Genomic DNA, 19,299 nt, shown 5'->3' on the forward strand with positions numbered 1-19,299 from the left:
TGCATGCATGCTTGCTAAGTTTCTTCAGTATGTCTGACTCTTTGCAATCATATGGACTGTAGCCCACTACTGTAGCCCAGGGTCCTCTGTCCATGGATTTCTCCCGCCAAAAAGACTGGAGTGACTGCCATCTCCTCCTCCAGGGGTTTTTCCTAATCATTTCAAAACTTTTAGCAAAAGGAATACAAGTGTCTAAGTCTCATATCAGACCACTGGCCCTAGAAAGTTCCACAGAGACCTACGCTAGGTGACTGGATGCCTCTAGGTGTTACTTCTGCCCCCTCTGCTCTCTCCACAGATGTATAGCTCTGAGCCTATAATGAGTGGAAACCAGTCCCTCTGCACCCACTTCACATTTGTAGCATTTTCCTCTCTAGCAGAGTTACAACCTGTGCTCTTTGTTGTGCTCTTAACCATATACTTGTTTACCATGGGAGGAAACCTTCTCATCATTGGCTTGATCTGGGGCACCCCTTCCTTACACACTCCCATGTATTTCTTCCTGGTTAACCTCTCCTTTCTGGAGATGTGCTATATCACTAGTGTGGTGCCTCAGATGCTGGTGCACTTGCTTGTGGAGATCAAGATCATAAGCGTGGCACGCTGTGCAGCTCAGATGTATGTATTTAGCATCTTGGGACTGACAGAATGCTGCCTGCTAGCAGTCATGGCTTATGACCGCTTTGTAGCTATTTGCCATCCTCTGCATTACTCTCTCCTGATGGGCCCTGGTGTGTGTTTGAAATTGGCTGCAGCATCTTGGACCACTGGGGTTGTGGTGGAATCAGCCCAGACCACATGGATCTTCACTCTGCCCTTCTGTGGAACAGGAAGGATCCAGCACTTTTTTTGTGACATCATGCCTGTAGTGAAACTAGCTTGTGTTGATACCTCCCACAATGAGACTACATTGTTTGCTATCTCTGTGCTCTTTATCATGACCCCCTGTGTCCTCATTCTGTGCTCCTATGTGCGCATTCTGGTCACCATCCTGAGAATCCCTTCAGCCACTGGCAGAAGCAAAGCTCTCTCCACTTGCTCTTCTCATATCCTGGTTGTTTCTCTCTTCTATGGTACTGCCTTGTTCACTTACCTCCAGCCGAAGGCTGCACACACTCCAGAAACAGACAAGGCAACTGCACTCATGTACACAGTGGTCACGCCTGCTCTGAATCCAGTTATCTACACCTTAAGGAACAAGGAAGTGAAGGAAGCCTTTTGGAGCACTCACAGACAAATGACCTAAACCTGTTTATTACCAAACTATTTAGAAACCCATGTATCTGCCAGAAGCATTTTCTGGATATTTTCCTCCTCCAAATTTCTGGATTCCAGAATAAGCATGATATCCTGGAAGAGAGATGAAAGAAATCTCTTTACCAAACTTGTGTGACATTTTAGTCCAGAGCTTCACAGCAGCTCCTCCATATGTAAAAGTTTAAAGAGTCTTTTCTTCATATATCTTGAGAGAAATATCAGTACTGACCCTTGGTTTAGTACAATGAGGAGAGGCTCCAAAACAGAAACATCAAAAATGCCTTTTGTTTTATGTATGGAAGGAAAAAGGTGTGAACAGATCTTGAGTTTAAGTAACAGAAAGTTGTGGACACCAATGAGATGCTTTCCATTGCATGACTGCTTCTAGGAGACATGCCCCACACAGCTCTCTCATGTTAAAACTACTTGATGTCTCTTCCAAGGCCCGACCTGTTTCTGGTTAAGTACCAGAAATCTTCAGTAGTTAGTACCTCCAAAATGATAAAATCCTGATATCACATTTATTACTCTATGTTTCTCAGATATTAAAGCATTTTCAAAGCATTAAATTTAATATTATATTTGCTGCATAACGTTTTAAATATGTGACATGAATGCAGTGGAGCTTTGTTTACTCATTAAGCCATTTCAGAAGTGGCCAAAGCTGAAGTAAAGAGGCACTTTAAGTTCTAAATAAGACAGCAAATGAGTCAAAAATAATTGCACTTATTAAAAACATAGAAAATCACCCCAGACACCTCCATGTATCCACCCTTATGTGTGGCAGACTAAGGAGGGTGAAGCAAGCTGGAAATGTTGCACTTACAAAACTGTGGGTTCTCAAGAAGATTTTCCTTCTATCTCTCACAGTAGATAAGAAGGGAGAGCTGCAAGCATATGAAATTATATTCAGGGCAGGAGGGTGTTAAGAGTGCCTCAAAGAGAATTACTGTAGGAACTGGAAGGTCTATTAAAAGGAGAAACTGGATAAAAGTCTCCACTCCAAAGCTTGCTGAGATGAAGCATCTGGGGCAGCTGAACTACTTCCATCTGAGAGGAGCTTCAGATGACTAAATGTTAAAGACAGACTTTGGTGGTATCCCCTGGAGCTTGGGGGGGGGCGGTGTGTGTGGATATAGGAACATAAATGTGAGGGCTGCTTCACATACAATTACTGCTATCCTTTGTATTGAGGTTCACTGTAGGAATCTCTAAAAAGCAGAGTTAGAAACGAATAAAGAATACTTGACAAAATAACCAACTTAGGTATAAATTTACAAAATATGCTAATATCTATATAAGGAAAACTACAAAACTTTGATGGAAGATATCGAAGAACCAGAAAAATGGAAACCTACAATTGAACCACGTTGTATATTACATCCTATAACTGCCTGGGCCTCACCCAGTAAGGAAATTTGCCCTTTTCCTCTCTCTCATTCCTAACTTACCAATTCACCAGACCACACAGGGTCTAGAAGCTGTTATATACTGGCTGAGTTCTGAATTTAAAATATCATGAACTTTTTCAAATTCAAATTCACTATATTTCAATAATTTTAAAAATCTGCAAGTTGTAATAACTGACAGAGCTAGTTCAGGGAAACAAAAGGGAGAATCAAAAGAGCAAAATTAAACAGTTATTGGAAAAAGTAAAGCCATTTCATAGTTGTATTCCTAAAGAATTGAGCATTCTGTTACAAATATTTGATTTTTTACATGAAAGCCATTGACGCACATAGCATTATGTTATATGTTATATCCAGGGTATATGTTATACCCTGGCTTATGTAGAAATTTGAATGGAATCATCTATCATCTCATTATTTTCCAAGGATGAAAATTTAGCAAAAATATGGAGCAACTTATTAATGGCAAACTGGTAATCTCCTTTATAATTAATATATGATCTATAAATTCATAAAATATGTACACAGAACTTATTCACTTTACATTCAGAGGTCTTTTTCACTGCTACTTTGAAAATTTCCAGTTACATTAATAAAAAGGCTTCTAATGCATACTAGAAATATTAAAGTCAAATTTTACTTCTTAGAAGATGTTTGCATTCTGAGAGCACACATAAGGAAACATCAGTATTGGAAGAAGCTGCCATTTCAAAGCAATGGAAAAACAGAGGAAGAACAAGTATTAGACATATTTGAAGTGTGTCTTTGTGGTAAAAGTTTATTAGCAAAAAGTCTCCTGTAAAGTTTTTGAAGACAGTTATTTTTAAGCCAATTTTGTCCTGAAAAAATCATATTTAGCCATCTCCAGTAAATGATCAATAAGATCACAAGAACAACTTCTGAAGCTGGCTGATAATATGCAGTCTCTAATATTATATATGATCCAATGGCATTTAAAATACGCCTTTGTCTCATCTTAATTTCAATGCATTAACCACTGACACCACACAGAACCAATTTGAAATCAAGTTTCTAGTTGATATCTCGCTCAGAAATTCAAAGTATCTCAACTGGACGTGCCCAAAGCAAACTTATGAGTGAACCTACCCTGAAAAATATGTCGAAATTTTCCATTGTATATCTTAGCACAAATTATTACATCATCCATTCTGTATGGAAGACAGGAGTCAGGATTGTCCTTGTAACACTGCTCTCTTTGTCACTATATTCAATCTGTCACAAAATAATGGCAATTACACACAGGAAACATGAAAATCCTTCATTTCTCCTTATTTTTCCTGGCATAGTCCAAGCTGTCATCATTTTGACCTTTACTTGACCTTTCTGGTGGCTCAATGGTAAAGAATCTGCCCGCCAAGATGCGGATTTATTCCCTGGGTCAGGAAGATTCCCTAGAGAAGGGCATGGCAACCCACTCCAGTATTCTTGCCTGGGAAATCATGGACAGAGAAGCCTGAAAGGCTATAGTCCGTGGGATTGCAAAAGAGTCAGACAACATCTTAGCGACTGAATAACACATCCGCTAGGAAGGACTGACCTTATTCAGTATGTTCCAAACTACAGTCATGGTGATAGTTGCAAATTAAAAATTTCAGTAAACCATAACCAAGTCTGAGGGCATACAGTAGGCTCATAACTTTTAGAATAGAGACTAACATGAAGAGCATAGCCAAAAAAGATCCAGCTCCTTTTTGCTCTCACAGACCTCATCTAGCTCCATGCTCTCTCTGTTCTTATTTCAGTGACTCTCTTTCAGTTTCTTGAATATCATCTCACCATGCAGACAATACACGTGTTGCTTTGTCTCCCCAGAATCTCCCTCTCCAATAACTGTGTTGTTATAACTATTCTCTTCATCTAATTAATCCAAGTTCTTTAAGTCTCAAATCAATAACCACTTATTTATGAAATCTTCATCTACATAACTACATATTTTCTTCCTATTACATATTTTATGACACTGTTTAACCTCCTTTGGGTCCCAAGTTTTCTTTCCATATTTATGGTGCTTCAGTTATTTATTTTTATTTCTTTTATTATTAATTCATTTGAGATATTCAAATTTATATTCTTTCTCCAAACTGCTTGATATTACCCCTACAGACCTCGTTCTTTTCAGATATTTTTATATAGTTAGACAACTAACCATTCTGAAAATGTACTATAGATCTTCACCCTGAGCTACCTCTCCTTAAAAAAGAGTAAATAATAATAATTAGATCAAATATACATTTGGCACCTAATCTATGCCAGGCATTGTCCTGAGTGTTTTACAAAGTATACCTCCCTTATACCTCACAACACTACAATTGGGGTATTATTATTTCTATTATAAAAATTAAAAAATTGAGGCATAGAGAATTTAAGAAACTTACCAATGGTAACTAACAGCATTTGTAAATGATAAATTCATTATCTTAAATATTATACTACTATATATCTTAATTTATCTATTTTTAATTGAAGGATAATTGCTTTACAGAATTTTGTTGTTTTCTGTCAAACCTCAACATGAATCAGCTATAGGTATACATATGTTCCCTCTCTCTTGATATATTTTTTCTTCAAGTTACACACTTATATTCAGTATAACACTTAAACTTAGAGGTGGCTGAATGGTGCAGCATTCTGCTTGTTGCAGATATGAAGAAAAATTATTCATAGAACATGCTCAAATATTTTAGTCAATTGTTCATAGGACATTCCCCACGTTATCTTAAGCCAGATGTAGCAATGGGACCTGCAGGTATACTGGCAGAGTGCATAACTTGTTCTCAGAAGAATCTAAATACTTAAGACCTGATCCCAAATATGAGCTTTGTGTTTGTGTTGATAAAGGAAACACAGGATTTAGGAGGTTTAAACTTGAAGAATGAATTGGATAGGGTGAAAAAGTTTCTTTAGCATAAAAGGGAGTAAATGAAGAGGCTGAAGAGAAAATCTAGATATGGATTGTCAATTCAGTCATGTGGTAACCCCAAATCAACTGAATCAATTTATAATTTCAAAAATTTGGTAGGAAATTAAACATGTATAAAGTAGTCTGTGTATTTTCGTGACAGTCCACTGACCAAGGGCTCAGTTTAGTTCAGTCACTCAGTCGTGTCCTACTCTATGCTACCCCTTGGATTGCTGCAAGCCAGGCTTCCATGTCTATCACCAACAACTGAAGCTTGCTCAAACTCATGACTATTGAGTCAGTGATGCCACCCAACCATTTCATCCTCTGTCGTCCCCTTCTCCTCCCACATCCAATCTTTCCCAGCATCAGGGTCTTTTCAAAGGAGTCAGTTCTCCGCATCAGGTGGCCAAAGTATTGGAGTTTCAGCTTCAGCATCAGTCCTTCCAATGAATATTCAGGACTAGTTTCCTTTAGGACTAACTGCTTGCAGTCCAAGGGACTCTCACAAGTCTTCTCCAACACCACAGTTCAAAAATAGGCAACATAATTCTCCTAAAAGGAAAGGGGGGAATGAGAGAGTCATTTCCTAGGCAGGTTGATAAGAAGTCTAGGGGTCCCCAAGGAGAGAGGGGTCTGGAATTCTCAAGGAGGAAGAAAGGACAAACTTTTTTTTTCCTTCTCTACATTCGTTAGGATTATATAACAACAATATATTCTGCCTGAGGACAGTCTCTGGATTAAACCTTCCGGCTAATTCTGTAAATTATGGGAGTAGACCTGCTCTTTACAAGGATTATATAACAACAATGTATTCTGCCTGAGGACAATCTCTGGATTAAACCTTCTGGCTAAGGACATGGAAGCAACCTAGATGTCCATCAGCAGATGAATGGATAAGAAAGCTGTGGTACATGTACACAATGGAGTATTACTCAGCCATTAAAAAGAATTCATTTGAATCAGTTCTGATGAGATGGATGAAACTGGAGCCGATTATACAGAGTGAAGTAAGCCAGAAAGAAAAACACCAATACAGTATACTAACACATATATATGGAATTTAGAAAAATAGCAATGACGACCCTGTATGCAAGACAGGAAAAAAGACACAGCGGTGTATAACGGACTTTTGGACTCAGAGGGAGAGGGAGAGGGTGGAATGATTTGGGAGAATGGCATTCTATCATGTATACTATCATGTAAGAATTGAATCGCCAGTCTATGTCTGACGCAGGATACAGCATGCTTGGGGCTGGTGCATGGGGATGACCCACAGAGATGTTATGGGGAGGGAGGTGGGAGGGAGGTTCATGTTTGGGAACACATGTAAGAATTAAAGATTTTAAAATTAAATTAAAAAAAATAACAAGAAAAAAAATAAAGAGATAAAAATAAATAAATTAATTAATAAATAAACCTTCTGGCTAATTCTGTTATCTTAAAATGTAAATTATGGGAGTAGGTCTGGTGAGGTCTTTACAACCTCTGGATAGTCTTTGGATTCCTTGGAGAGTATATAACTTCATTGCTAATACTAACAAGCGGGTACTCTTTCTACCCCCTTCTGATGCCTATGTCAGAAGCTTCCTCTATCTCCTTTATACTTTATTAAAAACTTTATTACACACACACACACACACACACACAAAGTATCAATTCTTCGGCGCTCAGCTTTCTTTATAGTTCAACTCTCACATCCATACATGGCTACTGGAAAAACCATAGCTTCGACTAGATGGACTTTTGTCGGCAAAGTAATGTCTCTGCTTTTTAATATGCTATCTAGGTTAGTCATAGCTTTTCTTCCAAGGAGCAAGCATCTTTTAATTTCATGGCTGCAGTCACCATTGGCAGTGATATTGAAGCTGAAAAAAATAAAGTCTGTCACTGTTTCCATTGTTTCCCCATCGATTTGCCATAAAATGATGAGACCGGATGCCATGATCTTAGTTTTCTGAATGTTGAGTTTTAAGTCAGCTTTTTCACTCTCCTCTTTCACTTTCATTGAAAGGCCCTTTAGTTTTCTTCACTTTCTGGCATAAGGGTGGTGTAGTCTGCATATCTGAGGTTATGGATATTTCTCCCGGCAATCTTGATTCCAGCTTGTGCTTCATCCAGTGCAGCATTTCAAATGATATATTCTGCTTATAAGTTAAATAGGCAGGGTGACAATATACAGCCTTGAAGTACTCCTTTCCCAATTTGGAACCAGTCTGTTTTTCCATGTCCTGTTCTAACTGTTGCTTCTTGACCTGTATACAGATTTCTCAGGAGGCAGGTGAGGTGGTCTGGTATTCCCATTTCTTGAAGAATTTTCCATAGTTTGTTGTGATCCACATAGTCAAAGGCTTTGGCATAGTCAATAAAGCAGAAGTAGATGCCTTTCTGGAACTCTCTTGCTTTTTCAATGATCCAACAGATGTTAGCAATTTGATCTCTGGTTTGTCTGCCTTTTCTAAATCCAGCTTGAACATATGGAAATTCATGGGTCAGAAAAAAGAAATCTGTTTTTTTTTTAATAAATTTATTTATTTTAATTGGAGGCTAATTACTTTACAATATTGTATTGGTTTTGCCATACATCAACATGTATTCACCACAGGTATACACGTGTTCCCCATCCTGAACTCCTCTCCCTCCTCTCTCCCCGTACCATCCCTCTGGGTCATCTCAGTGCACCAGCCCCAAGCATCCTGTATCCTGCATCGAACCTAGACTGGCGATTCGTTTCTTATATGATATTATACATGTTTCAATGCCATTCTCCCAAACCATCCCACCCTTTCCCTCTCCCACAGAGTCCAAAAGACTGTTATATACATCTGTGTCTCTTTTGCTGTCTAACATACAGGGTTATAATTACCATCTTTCTAAAAAATGGGCCAAAGAACTAAATAGACATTTCTCCAAAGAAGACATACAGATGGCTAACAAACACATGAAAAGATGCTCAACATTACCCATTATCAGAGAAATGCAAATAAAACCATAATGAGGTACCATTTCACGCCAGTCAGAACGGCTGCGATCCTAAAGTCTACAAGCAATAAATGCTGGAGAGGGTGTGGAGAAAAGGGAACCCTCTTACACTGTTGGTGGGAATGCAAACTAGCACAGCCACTATGGAGAACATTGTGGAGATTCCTTAAAATACTGGAAATAGAACTGCCTTATGACCCAGCAATCCCACTGCTGGGCATACACACTGCGGAAACCAGAACTGAAAGAGACACCTGTACCCCAATGTTCATCACAGCACTGTTTATAATAGCCAGGACATGGAAGCAACCTAGATATCTATCAGCAGATGAATGGATAAGAAAACTGTGGTACATATACACAATGGAGTATTACTCAGCCATTAAAAAGAATACATTTGAATCAGTTCTAATGAGGTGGATGAAACTGGAGTCTATTATACAGAGTGAAGTAATCCAGAAAGAAGAACAAAAATACAGTTTACTAATGCATATATATGGAATTTAGAAAGATGGTAACAATAACCCTGTATGAGAAACAGCAAAAGAAATGTTTTAAATACATTTCACTACCGTTTCCTTTCTATATCCTTTATTAATTTTAATGTATATGAGGCATTTTTTAAATTTTATCTCCTTAGCAATCATTGTCTCTTTGCCTTGTCTTTCATTGGAAAAGCACACCTTTCTGATTCTCAGACTACATGTTAACACTATAGAATATGGGAGGCTTGTGATCAAGGCCTCAGAAAATATTGACTCAAAATCTGATATACAATCTTGAAAGGTTCAGTCAAACTAACTCTTGAGTTTTTAATTAAGCAAACAAGAAGGTGATATATCTTTTCATTAGACTTGAACTTAGGAATATAAAACTCTGGAGAACCCAAGGACTATAGCACAAGAAAAGAGAGTATTGTGATTATAATGTCAATGAGAGGAAAACACTGCCTAGAGATGCATGTTCTTGAGTCATGATGACTCATAGGCCAGTGAATCTAGCTTTAGTAATATACATAATTTTCTACTGTAGACAATAATGCCCTCCCCTTCTTTTACCATTTGCTTACATCATTCTGAGATGAGGTATTCCTTACCAGTAATTGAAAAAGGCAATACCTCAAAAGCCATTGTAACTGAAGTTCTAGAGACATCTCTTGTTGTTCAGTCACCAAGTCATGTCCAACTCTTCGTCACCCCATGGACTGCAGCTCACTAGGCTTACCTGCCCTCACCATCTCCCAGAGTTTACCTAAGTTCATGTTCACTGAATCAGTGATGTCATCCAACCACCTCATCCTCTGTCACCCTCTTCTCTTTCTGCCTTCAATCTTTCCCAGCATCAGCATCTTTTCCAATGAGTCAGCTGTTCCCATAGATGGCCAAATTATTAGAGCTTCAGCTTTAGCATCAGTCCTTCCAAAGAGTATTCAGGGTTGATTTTCTTTAAGATTGGTTTGATCTCCTTGCTTTCCAAGCTGCTCTCAAGAGTCTTCTCAGGCACCGTCATCGGAAAGTGTCAATTCTTTGTGCTCTACCTTCTTTATTGTCCAGCTCTCACATCAGTAAATGACTACTGGAAAGACGATAGCCTTGACTATATGGACCTTTGTCAGCAAAGTGACATCTTTATTTTCTAACACACAGTCTAGGTTTGTCATAGCTTTACTGTCAAGAAGTAATTATCTTCTAATTTCATGACTACAGTCACCATCCGCAGGGATTTTAGAGACATGGATATCGCAATTTTTTAACTCTATCTTTTTACTCCCCTAAGAAAGATTATTTCCATGCATTCTTTTTTCTAGCTTTACATATCTTTAATGGTTTTCCCTACAATTTTCATGAATTGAAATCTATTTTAATAATTCCATTATTTAATCAAATATAACGCATATATTCTTTAAGAGTAATTCAAGAATACTGTAGATTTATTCAATAAATATCATTCACACAGTATAGGTAAACAATTCAGAGGCCTCCATTTCACAAGATTCCTGAAACGTCTAATTTTATGAGGTTTTTCCATTTACCTCAGAAGGAAAAAGTTGAACAAATTATATCATGCAAAAGTAATCTTTGTGACCAGATTACTTGACTCAAGAGAAAATTCCTAAACATACAGACCAAAGTATATAATCAGTGTCTAGACCCCTTCCTAGACAGAGATAGTTGTGCTATCTTTTGGAGTTAATTTTTGAAGTTTTAAAAATAATGATTAGGTAAGACTCAAAAAATAATATTTTCTCAGTTTCTATATACAGTTGCCACTAGGGAAACGCAGATGCCAAGTGTTTATTAATAATTGTTAAGCTAGCAACATTGACCAATCTGGTAACAAGGATAAAAACCTAGAATATAGGATTTTGTATACTTCAAAATTTTTACCAAATTATATGTTTGCAATATAAACAATACAATCAGTTCAAGCTACTAATTGCCAAAAATGTCTTGCAAGGAAGGAAATATACCTATACTCACATCCTACCAGTTAGTTAAATTAAGAGGTGGTTTATTTCACTGTATAGATTTAGGAAGACTATGAATTTGGCCATGAAGAGGTCCCTAGCAGTGCCATCTGGTGGACAGAATCTACAATGCTTGTACCTGAATAGAAACATTGACATTGAAGTCGCTCAGTCGTGTCTGACTCTGCGACCCCATGGACTGTAGCCTACCAGGCTCCTCCATCCATGGAATTTTCCAGGCAAGAGTACTGGAGTGATTTGCCATTTCCTTCTCCAGGAGATCTTCCCGACCCAGGGATCAGACCCAGGGATCAGACCCAGGGATCAAACCCAGGTCTCCCGCATTGTAGGCAGACACTTTACTGTCTGAGCCACCAGGGAAGTCCAACTGAATGTAGGTAAAGTCTAAAAACTTTTACTTGAAAAAAAAAAAAATCTAACTCTCTGTGACATTTTAGTTCTCAAGATAATGTGATATATACAATTTTACTAAAATTATTATATTTAATAAAATTATTGTTAAAATTTTACCCAAAGACATAGAATCATTCTCTCCTTTGCTTCTTCAGTCTATTTTATACGTATGTCCAAGGGAGAGTGACATACGACTAATTTTCTGTTACCTAACTCTGTCATTCTCAATAGCATTCATAACACCCTGGAATCCTTCTCCAAAATAATTTATATGCTGCTACAGAGGAGAGATGGCTACTGTCATAGCCACTAATGATTTACAAAATATTCAATTTAAAGCCCACAGATGTCTCTCTTTTTCAAGGAGCAAGGACTGAATAAATAATTTTAAATAAATAAGTATTCTGTTCAATTCTAAATGTTACTACCTATGAAAGGCCCATGTGAAATAATAGAGCAAGAACATAAAGGTGGACAGGATTGCTAAGTTTGGTCATGATAGACAAGGATTAACTGACGTCACCAGGGAAACTGAATATTATACAAGAAAACTGGAGTCATCATCATTACACATGTAAAAGGATGAGAGGTTTGATTTATTCTCAAAGATGAAAACAGTAGCATTTTAAATGATAGAAGGAACTGACAGGAAAGCATGTTTCTTCTTAGTATGAAGAAAGCTGTTTTAAGAAGCAGAGCCTTTTAAAAATGAAATAGACTGCCTTCAAAAATATGAAATTTTCAATTGATGAAACTATTCAAGTATATAATTGGTTATTCATTTCCCCATCCTCTATCTTTAGGTAGGATATGATTTCTAATATTTGATGGTATTTATATACATGAATTCTATAAGATCAATAATTATAATTAAATGTCATTATCATTAATAAAAATTAATTTCTGTCCCACAATCATCTGATAGCCTATAATTAAAACTGAAATTAACTAAAAATGATAACAAGAATATCTTTCTACTTTAGGGAAAATCTTTGAAATTTAAAATATTACCTCTTTTACTTAAAATGATAAATCCCCCACCTCTAATTGATATAAGATCCTGGGAAATGTAAAAGAAAAACATTTGATTTATAGCTTAACTGTTGTATTTAGTGTCTGGAATTAGCTTCAATCAGAAGGTATAAAGTGTTTTGTTTTTTATTTACAGCTATTATAGTGCCAAAATCACTGCAGATGGTGACTGTAGCCATGAAATTAAAAGATGCTTACTCCTTGGAAGGAAAGTTATGGCCAACCTAGATAGCATATTCAAAAGCAGAGACATTACTTTGCCGACTATGTTCCATCTAGTCAAGGCTATGGTTTTTCCTGTAGTCATGTATGGATATGAGAGTTGGACTGTGAAGAAAGCTGAGCGCTGAAGAATTGATGCTTTTGAACTGTGATGTTGGAGAAGACTCTTGAGAGTCCCTTGGACTGCAAGGAGATCCAACCAGTCCATTCTGAAGATCAACCCTGGGATTTCTTTGGAAGAAATGATGCTAAAGCTGAAGCTCCAGTACTTTGGCCACCTCATGCGAAGAGCTGACTCATTGGAAAAGACCCTGATACTGGGAGGGATTGGGGGCAGGAGGAGAAGGGAACGACCGAGGATGAGATGGCTGGATGGCATCACTGACTCAATGGACGTAAATCTGAATGAACTCAGGGAGTTGGTGATGGACAGGGAGGCCTGGCGTGCTATGATTCAGCGACTGAACTGAACTGAACTGAATATAGTGCCTTGCTTTCCTTTCCAATTATTCTGAAAAATATTAAGTAGAAAGACCCTTTGCATTGTTTTATGTAGATTATAGACAGACATTTACACCATTTCACCCTCTCCTTTCATATTTACCAATTTTAATCATCACAGTCAGTAAATCCCTCCCCATAATCACCTTCCCAGAGTTATTCCTAACTCTGGGATAGGATGAAAATTCTTTTAAGATGGCTGAGAATAACAGATGTTTTTGAGGAAATTTGGGCAAGATTTATTTTGGTAGCCATTCCTCAGATTCTGTACATACCTGTTATTACACGTTGCTTGTGATATGATTTTGATATTTAGTTGATATCAAAACCTAAATCATGAATGATGAAATTAATTCTTTATTCTCTTGTGTGGCTGTTCTGGTTAAAAGGACTAGCTGAGAATATTGCTACAGCATCATACTACAATAGTTTCTAATGTAGTTCAAGGCAGCTGCTCAATCTACTCAATCAAACAATAATCCTGAGGAGATTTTATACGTATAAATACACACACACACACACACACATATATATATGCATACACACAAACACACACATATATATATGTTAATATATGTTTTGTTATAGAATATGTTACAGAAAAATCCAAACAAATTTTTGGCTAACCCTAAATATATTCTACTATATAAATATATATATATATATATATATATATACACACATATATATATTCTATATATGTGACCTTGAAGGGCATACTAATGCCCTTAAGTAAAGATTGTAATATGTTTATTTGACTAACGGAAATATCTTCATTCATTGCCCAAAAATAGCATCCCAAGAGAAATGGTTTAATTGCATTTTACTATTCAAACTGATTTCTTAAATACATATGTAAATATATATTTAAATGCCAAGAAATTGGGTAAAATATTATTTTACATGTGTGTTAGAAGTAAGAGAAACAGTGAATAAATTTGTCCATGTATTAAATAAAGCCTTAGAAAAACTTTTTTTTCTAATTTATTCTAGATATTTATTCAACCTGATGAATAATATGTTTATTTCCACTAGAGGAAAATAACTGCAAGAAAATTCTAAACTAACTTCCAGACATTAAAAAGTATAAAATGAATTTAAACATGAAATTACAAATCACTCTTTCAAATATATATATATTTTTAAATAAGATGTGGTCAAGAGCAGATATAACTCCTCATTGAAGAAGTCAGAAAATAATAGTGTTTGCATATACTAAAATGATTTTTAACATATTGACTCTTTGGAAACTACTCCAATAATGTTAACATTCACCCAAGAGATTCTTGTGAGCGTGTGCGTGTGTGTGTGTGTGTGTGTGTGTGTGTGTGTGTGTGTGACAAGTATGAAAAGTTAGTAAGCACTTGTCTCTGACTCTATTATTTTTAAACATGTATGTAATATACCACTTAAAACTGTTTCTAGCTTATCTTGCCCTATAATCACCTATTTAGAGGTTTATTAATGTTCTTTCCAATTTTGTTCTTTGACTAACTTTACTTTTTAATAGGGCCCGATGAGACTGATTAAAATTGTGAGTTATTTTACATGTGGTTCATATAAAATAATTCATAGCAGAATACAAAAGTTTCTTTTCACCAGTGGGAATCATTCAGTCACCCTGGTGCATCCTATAGCTAATTACGGTAAAACAGATCGATTTCTTAGAGGAAGTTTGAGAAATTAGTTACCCTACACCCCCAACTGTACTCTGAGACCAGTGGAGTCCCATTTTCTTGTTAACCTTCTCAAAGCCAGATTCCAACTCTCTTAGGTACCTCTCTAATTGGCACACTTAACTATGAAAATGCAGTGTTATTTTAGACATCCATTGGGAATAACACTATTTGGAAACCATCCGAGTAGAACTGGATCCAAATATACTACCCTGAGGATGGCTTCATCTTTAATTTAAAATATTTGTATAAATACTCTCCAAGGACAAAGATGATTAATGGCAACAATAGAAGAGTGCTTTGTGAGTTTTTGATTGGTCTCCAGGGTTTGCTGCATTAAAGACATAAATTTCTTTTAACTTTAACTCCAGAAGACACATTAGACAATTTAAATTAAAAGGGTAATTTAGAGGAATTCTGTTCTCTTGCACAATTAAGATAATGTCTCCTCAAAACAAAAAGTTAACCAGAAAATGTCCTTACCAATTACACAAATCCTTATGATTATGTGGAATAAAACATACTTATCAAAAAATATTTGTTCTTATCTATTCTAGGTTTGGGTAAGGTATTGTGAAAAAATATAGAATTAGGAATAAAGAGAGCTGGATTCTAGTGGTGAATTGGTACCAGCAAGAAATGTGTACATAGGATATTCATTCTACGTTTTAAATTCTCATTTGAAATTCTTAAGAAGTTTATATGCCACAGATTATTTTAAAGGCTAAATTTAAAAATCCATACAAATGAATGTATCCTCCATTCCCTGGTCTATTCCCCTGACTGAATTATATGCAACACAAATGACCAGGTACATATTATATTTTACAGAAAATAAAACAAACATCTAAAACAGGAGACTTGTCAGCTTCTTTAAATTACTCAGCCTAGGTTTCATAATTCTGCTTGTCATGCACAAGATGTCATAGTTAAATGAGTCTTCAGAAATTGCCATGTTTTGCTTCTTCAACTATTTCTTGGTCTAATTGATAATAAAGATTATAATATCAAAAGCATAGCAAAACATATTTTTAAAACTTTAAATACATGATTAAATTGACTATAATGCAAACTATATTAGAGAATATCTATATACTCTAAAACTAGCAACAGACTAGATGGAAGAATTAATAAAATATGGAAAATGAGAAACTTTGATAAATTTTTGTTACCTATATATTAACCAATTTATCATTTAAACATAAAACATATTTCCCCAAAATATTCATAGAAAATGATTAATTTGATAACACATTAAGTTAAAAATAACATTTATGAGATATAAATATGGGACAAGAAATTTTCAGACAAATTATAGTAAAAGATGAAAATAATTTTAAAAAGAAAAAAAAGGAAAGGGACCTAGCTGATTTTGTGAATGAACTAACAATACCAGAAGTATTAATTCTAATAGGGAATTAAACTTGCAATTTGAGATAATTGAAAGTAGTTTTATGTAGAACTAGTAGTAGTAGTATAAAGCTATAAAATGAAAATGTACTAATATTTAAGACACTATGATTCTTGAATACATTCATTCTACAAAAATAAAAATAAATATTGAATTAAAAAAATAATAAAGGCAAGAGTACAGAATTACCATGGTTGTCATTAATGAACCATTTATTTCTCAGGTGTATGCATATTATAAACATGAAATTGTGTATGTATGTATGCATTTCTTTACTGAATTATTAACATATTTATGAACTTATGCTAGAAGGTAAGTCTATAAAGATCAATAGTAACATTACAGAATGACATGGAAGCCAGCCTTCAAACACAGCACAATTTGAGCATCAAGATTGATAGTAAAATGGTACAACCCACTAAATAATATAGTGTGGCTCAGACGGTAAAGAATCTGCCTGCAGTGAAGGAGACTTGGGTTTGATCCCTGGGTAGGGAAGATACCCTGGAGAAGGGAATAGCTAACCATTCCAGTGTTCTTGCCTGGAGAATACCATGGAGAAAGGAGCTTGATGGGCAACAGTAATGAATCGGAAAGAGTCAAACATGACTGACAAAGCACACTCTGAATCTACAGTGATTTATTTTATTAATCAAATATGTATGTACACGTGTATGTATGTATTTCAGCTTCCCTGATAGCTCAGTTGGTAAAGAATCTGCCTGCAATGCAAGAAACCCCAGTTTGATTCCTGGGTCAGGAAGATCAGCTGGAGAAGGGAAAGGTTACCCACTCCAGTATTCTTGAGTGTCCCTTGTGGCTCAGCTGGTAAAGAATCTGCCCTCAATACGGGAGACCTGGGTTCGATCCCTGGGTTGGCCAGATTCCCTGGAGAAGGGAAAGGCTACCCACTCCAGTATTCTAGTGTGGAGAATTCCATAGATTGTATATAGTCCCTGGGGTCGCAAAGAGTCAAACAGGACTGAGCGACTTTCACTCCAGTATTCTGGTGTGGAGAATTCCATGGATTGTATAGTTCATGGGGTCCCAAAGAGTCAAAAAGTACTGAGCGAGTTTCACTTTCATGTATGTATTTCGAATTGAACAGCGCTTAACTTTAAAGAGAAAGCTAGCAGAGACTTTTGTGTTAAATGATTAAAGTAAAAATTATCAGGAACATGATCAAATGAATTCATCTGCCACCAACTTGACACAATGAGAAAAGAGCATCATTTCTGTGATATTCCTATTTCACACTGAAAGAGACTAAGAATGGATGGCAACAAATGGAGGCAGTCTCTGCTTCTAATATGAGACCTTTTGCTATAAAGGATATCACTGGGAAAACTGGTACAAATATATGTGTATATATCATCAAAACACAAATTTAATTTTATTGATATTTCCTTCAGAAATATACCTAGAAGTGGAATTGGTTGATCATACGGTAGTTCTATTTTTAATTTTTTGAGGACCCATAAGTGTTTTCTAAAGTGGTCTACCAATTTACACCACCACTAACAATGCACTAGTGTTCCCTTTCTCTACATTCTCACCAACACTTTTTTTTTCTTGTCTTTTTGATAATAGCCAGCCTAACAGAGTGAAGCGGTTTTGATCTGCATTTCTCTGATGACTAGTGATGCTTAAGAAATGTTCACATACATGTTTTCTTTGTTCAATGTCTATTCGGGTCTTCTGCCCATTTTTAAATTAGATTATTTGTGTTTTTGCTACTGAGTTGTAAGGATTTCTTATATATTTTAGATTTTACTTACCAGATATGTGGTTTGGAAATGGGTTGCCTCTGATTGTTTCTTTTGGTATGCAGAAACTCTGTAGTTTTTTATATAAATTTATTTACTTTAATTGGAGGTTAATTACTTCACAATATTGTATTGGTTTTGCCATACATCAACATGAATCTGCCACAGGTATACACGTGTTCCCCATCCTGAACTCCCCTCCCACCTCACTCCCCATACCATCCCTCTGGGTCATCTCAGTGCACCAGCCCCAAGCATCCTGTATCATGCATCAAACCTGGACTGGCGATTCATTTCATATATGATACTATACATGTTTTAACACCATTCTCCCAAATCATCTCACCCTCACCCTCTCCCACAGAGTCCAAAAGACTGTTCTATACATCTGTGTCTCTTTACAGTCCCACTTTTATTTCTTTTCTTACTTGTGCTTTTGGTGTTATATCTACAAGGCGTTGCTAAGACCAACATCAAGGAGCTTTCCCTTATATTTTCTTCTAGGAGTTTTAGAGTTTCAAGTCTTCCATTTGAGTCTTTAATCTATTTTAAGTTACTGTTTGTAGTGGTATAAGGATCCATTTTTATTCTTTTGCATGTGCATATCCAGTTTTCCCAGCACCCTATTGATTATTCTTGACTCTCTTGTCAAATATTTTGACTAGGTATGCATGGGTTCATTTCTAGGTTCTCAATTCTATTTCACTCTCTATGAATCTCCTTTTTCACTAGTAAATCCTACTGTCCTGAATACTCTAGCTTTTTAGTATAGTTTGAGATCAGAAAGTGTGATGCCAAATACACTTTTAAAACTCTGATTTTGATTGGGTTTTTATATGAAAATTGTAGGTGACTGAATTGCAGGTGCTACATTTTTTGTCAACTTGCAAGTACTGATAATTAGATATTTTCATGAGCAGTCCTCAATTTATTTAATAAATTGCTTTGAGTCTTTGTCCAAAAGTTTCCCTTGTGGCTCAGCTAGTAAAGAATCTGCCTGCAATGCGGGAGACCTCAGTTTGATCCCTGGGTTGGCAAGATCCCCTGGAGAAGGGAAAGGCTACCTACTCCAGTATTCTGGCCTGGAGAATCCCAAGGACTGTATAGTCCATGGGGTCGCAAAGAGTCAGACATGACTGAGCAACTTTCACTTTCACTTATGAGTCTTTGTCCAAAATAATGTGATGCCTCCAGTTTTAATCTTCTTTTTTTCTAATTGGTCTGGAGAGTCTTTTGTGGTTC

General features: G+C 36.2%; 1 protein-coding gene across 1 annotated transcript; it reads left to right on the top strand.

Moving 5' to 3' along the window:
• The first annotated feature begins 319 nt into the window (after positions 1 to 319).
• LOC138078689 (olfactory receptor 10C1-like) lies at positions 320 to 1,246 on the top strand. Its single transcript, XM_068971467.1, has one exon. It carries the CDS (start codon positions 320 to 322, stop codon positions 1,244 to 1,246), a length of 927 nt encoding a protein of 308 aa, XP_068827568.1.
• Positions 1,247 to 19,299: the final 18,053 nt, after the last annotated feature.

This window comes from Capricornis sumatraensis, chromosome 4 (genome assembly GCF_032405125.1).
Source record: "Capricornis sumatraensis isolate serow.1 chromosome 4, serow.2, whole genome shotgun sequence".
NCBI lineage: Eukaryota > Metazoa > Chordata > Mammalia > Artiodactyla > Bovidae > Capricornis > Capricornis sumatraensis.

Coding starts and splice junctions, on each gene's coding strand:
- LOC138078689 (XM_068971467.1), top strand. CDS start 320: ATGAGTGGAAACCAGTCCCTCTGCACCCACTTCACATTTGTAGCATTT.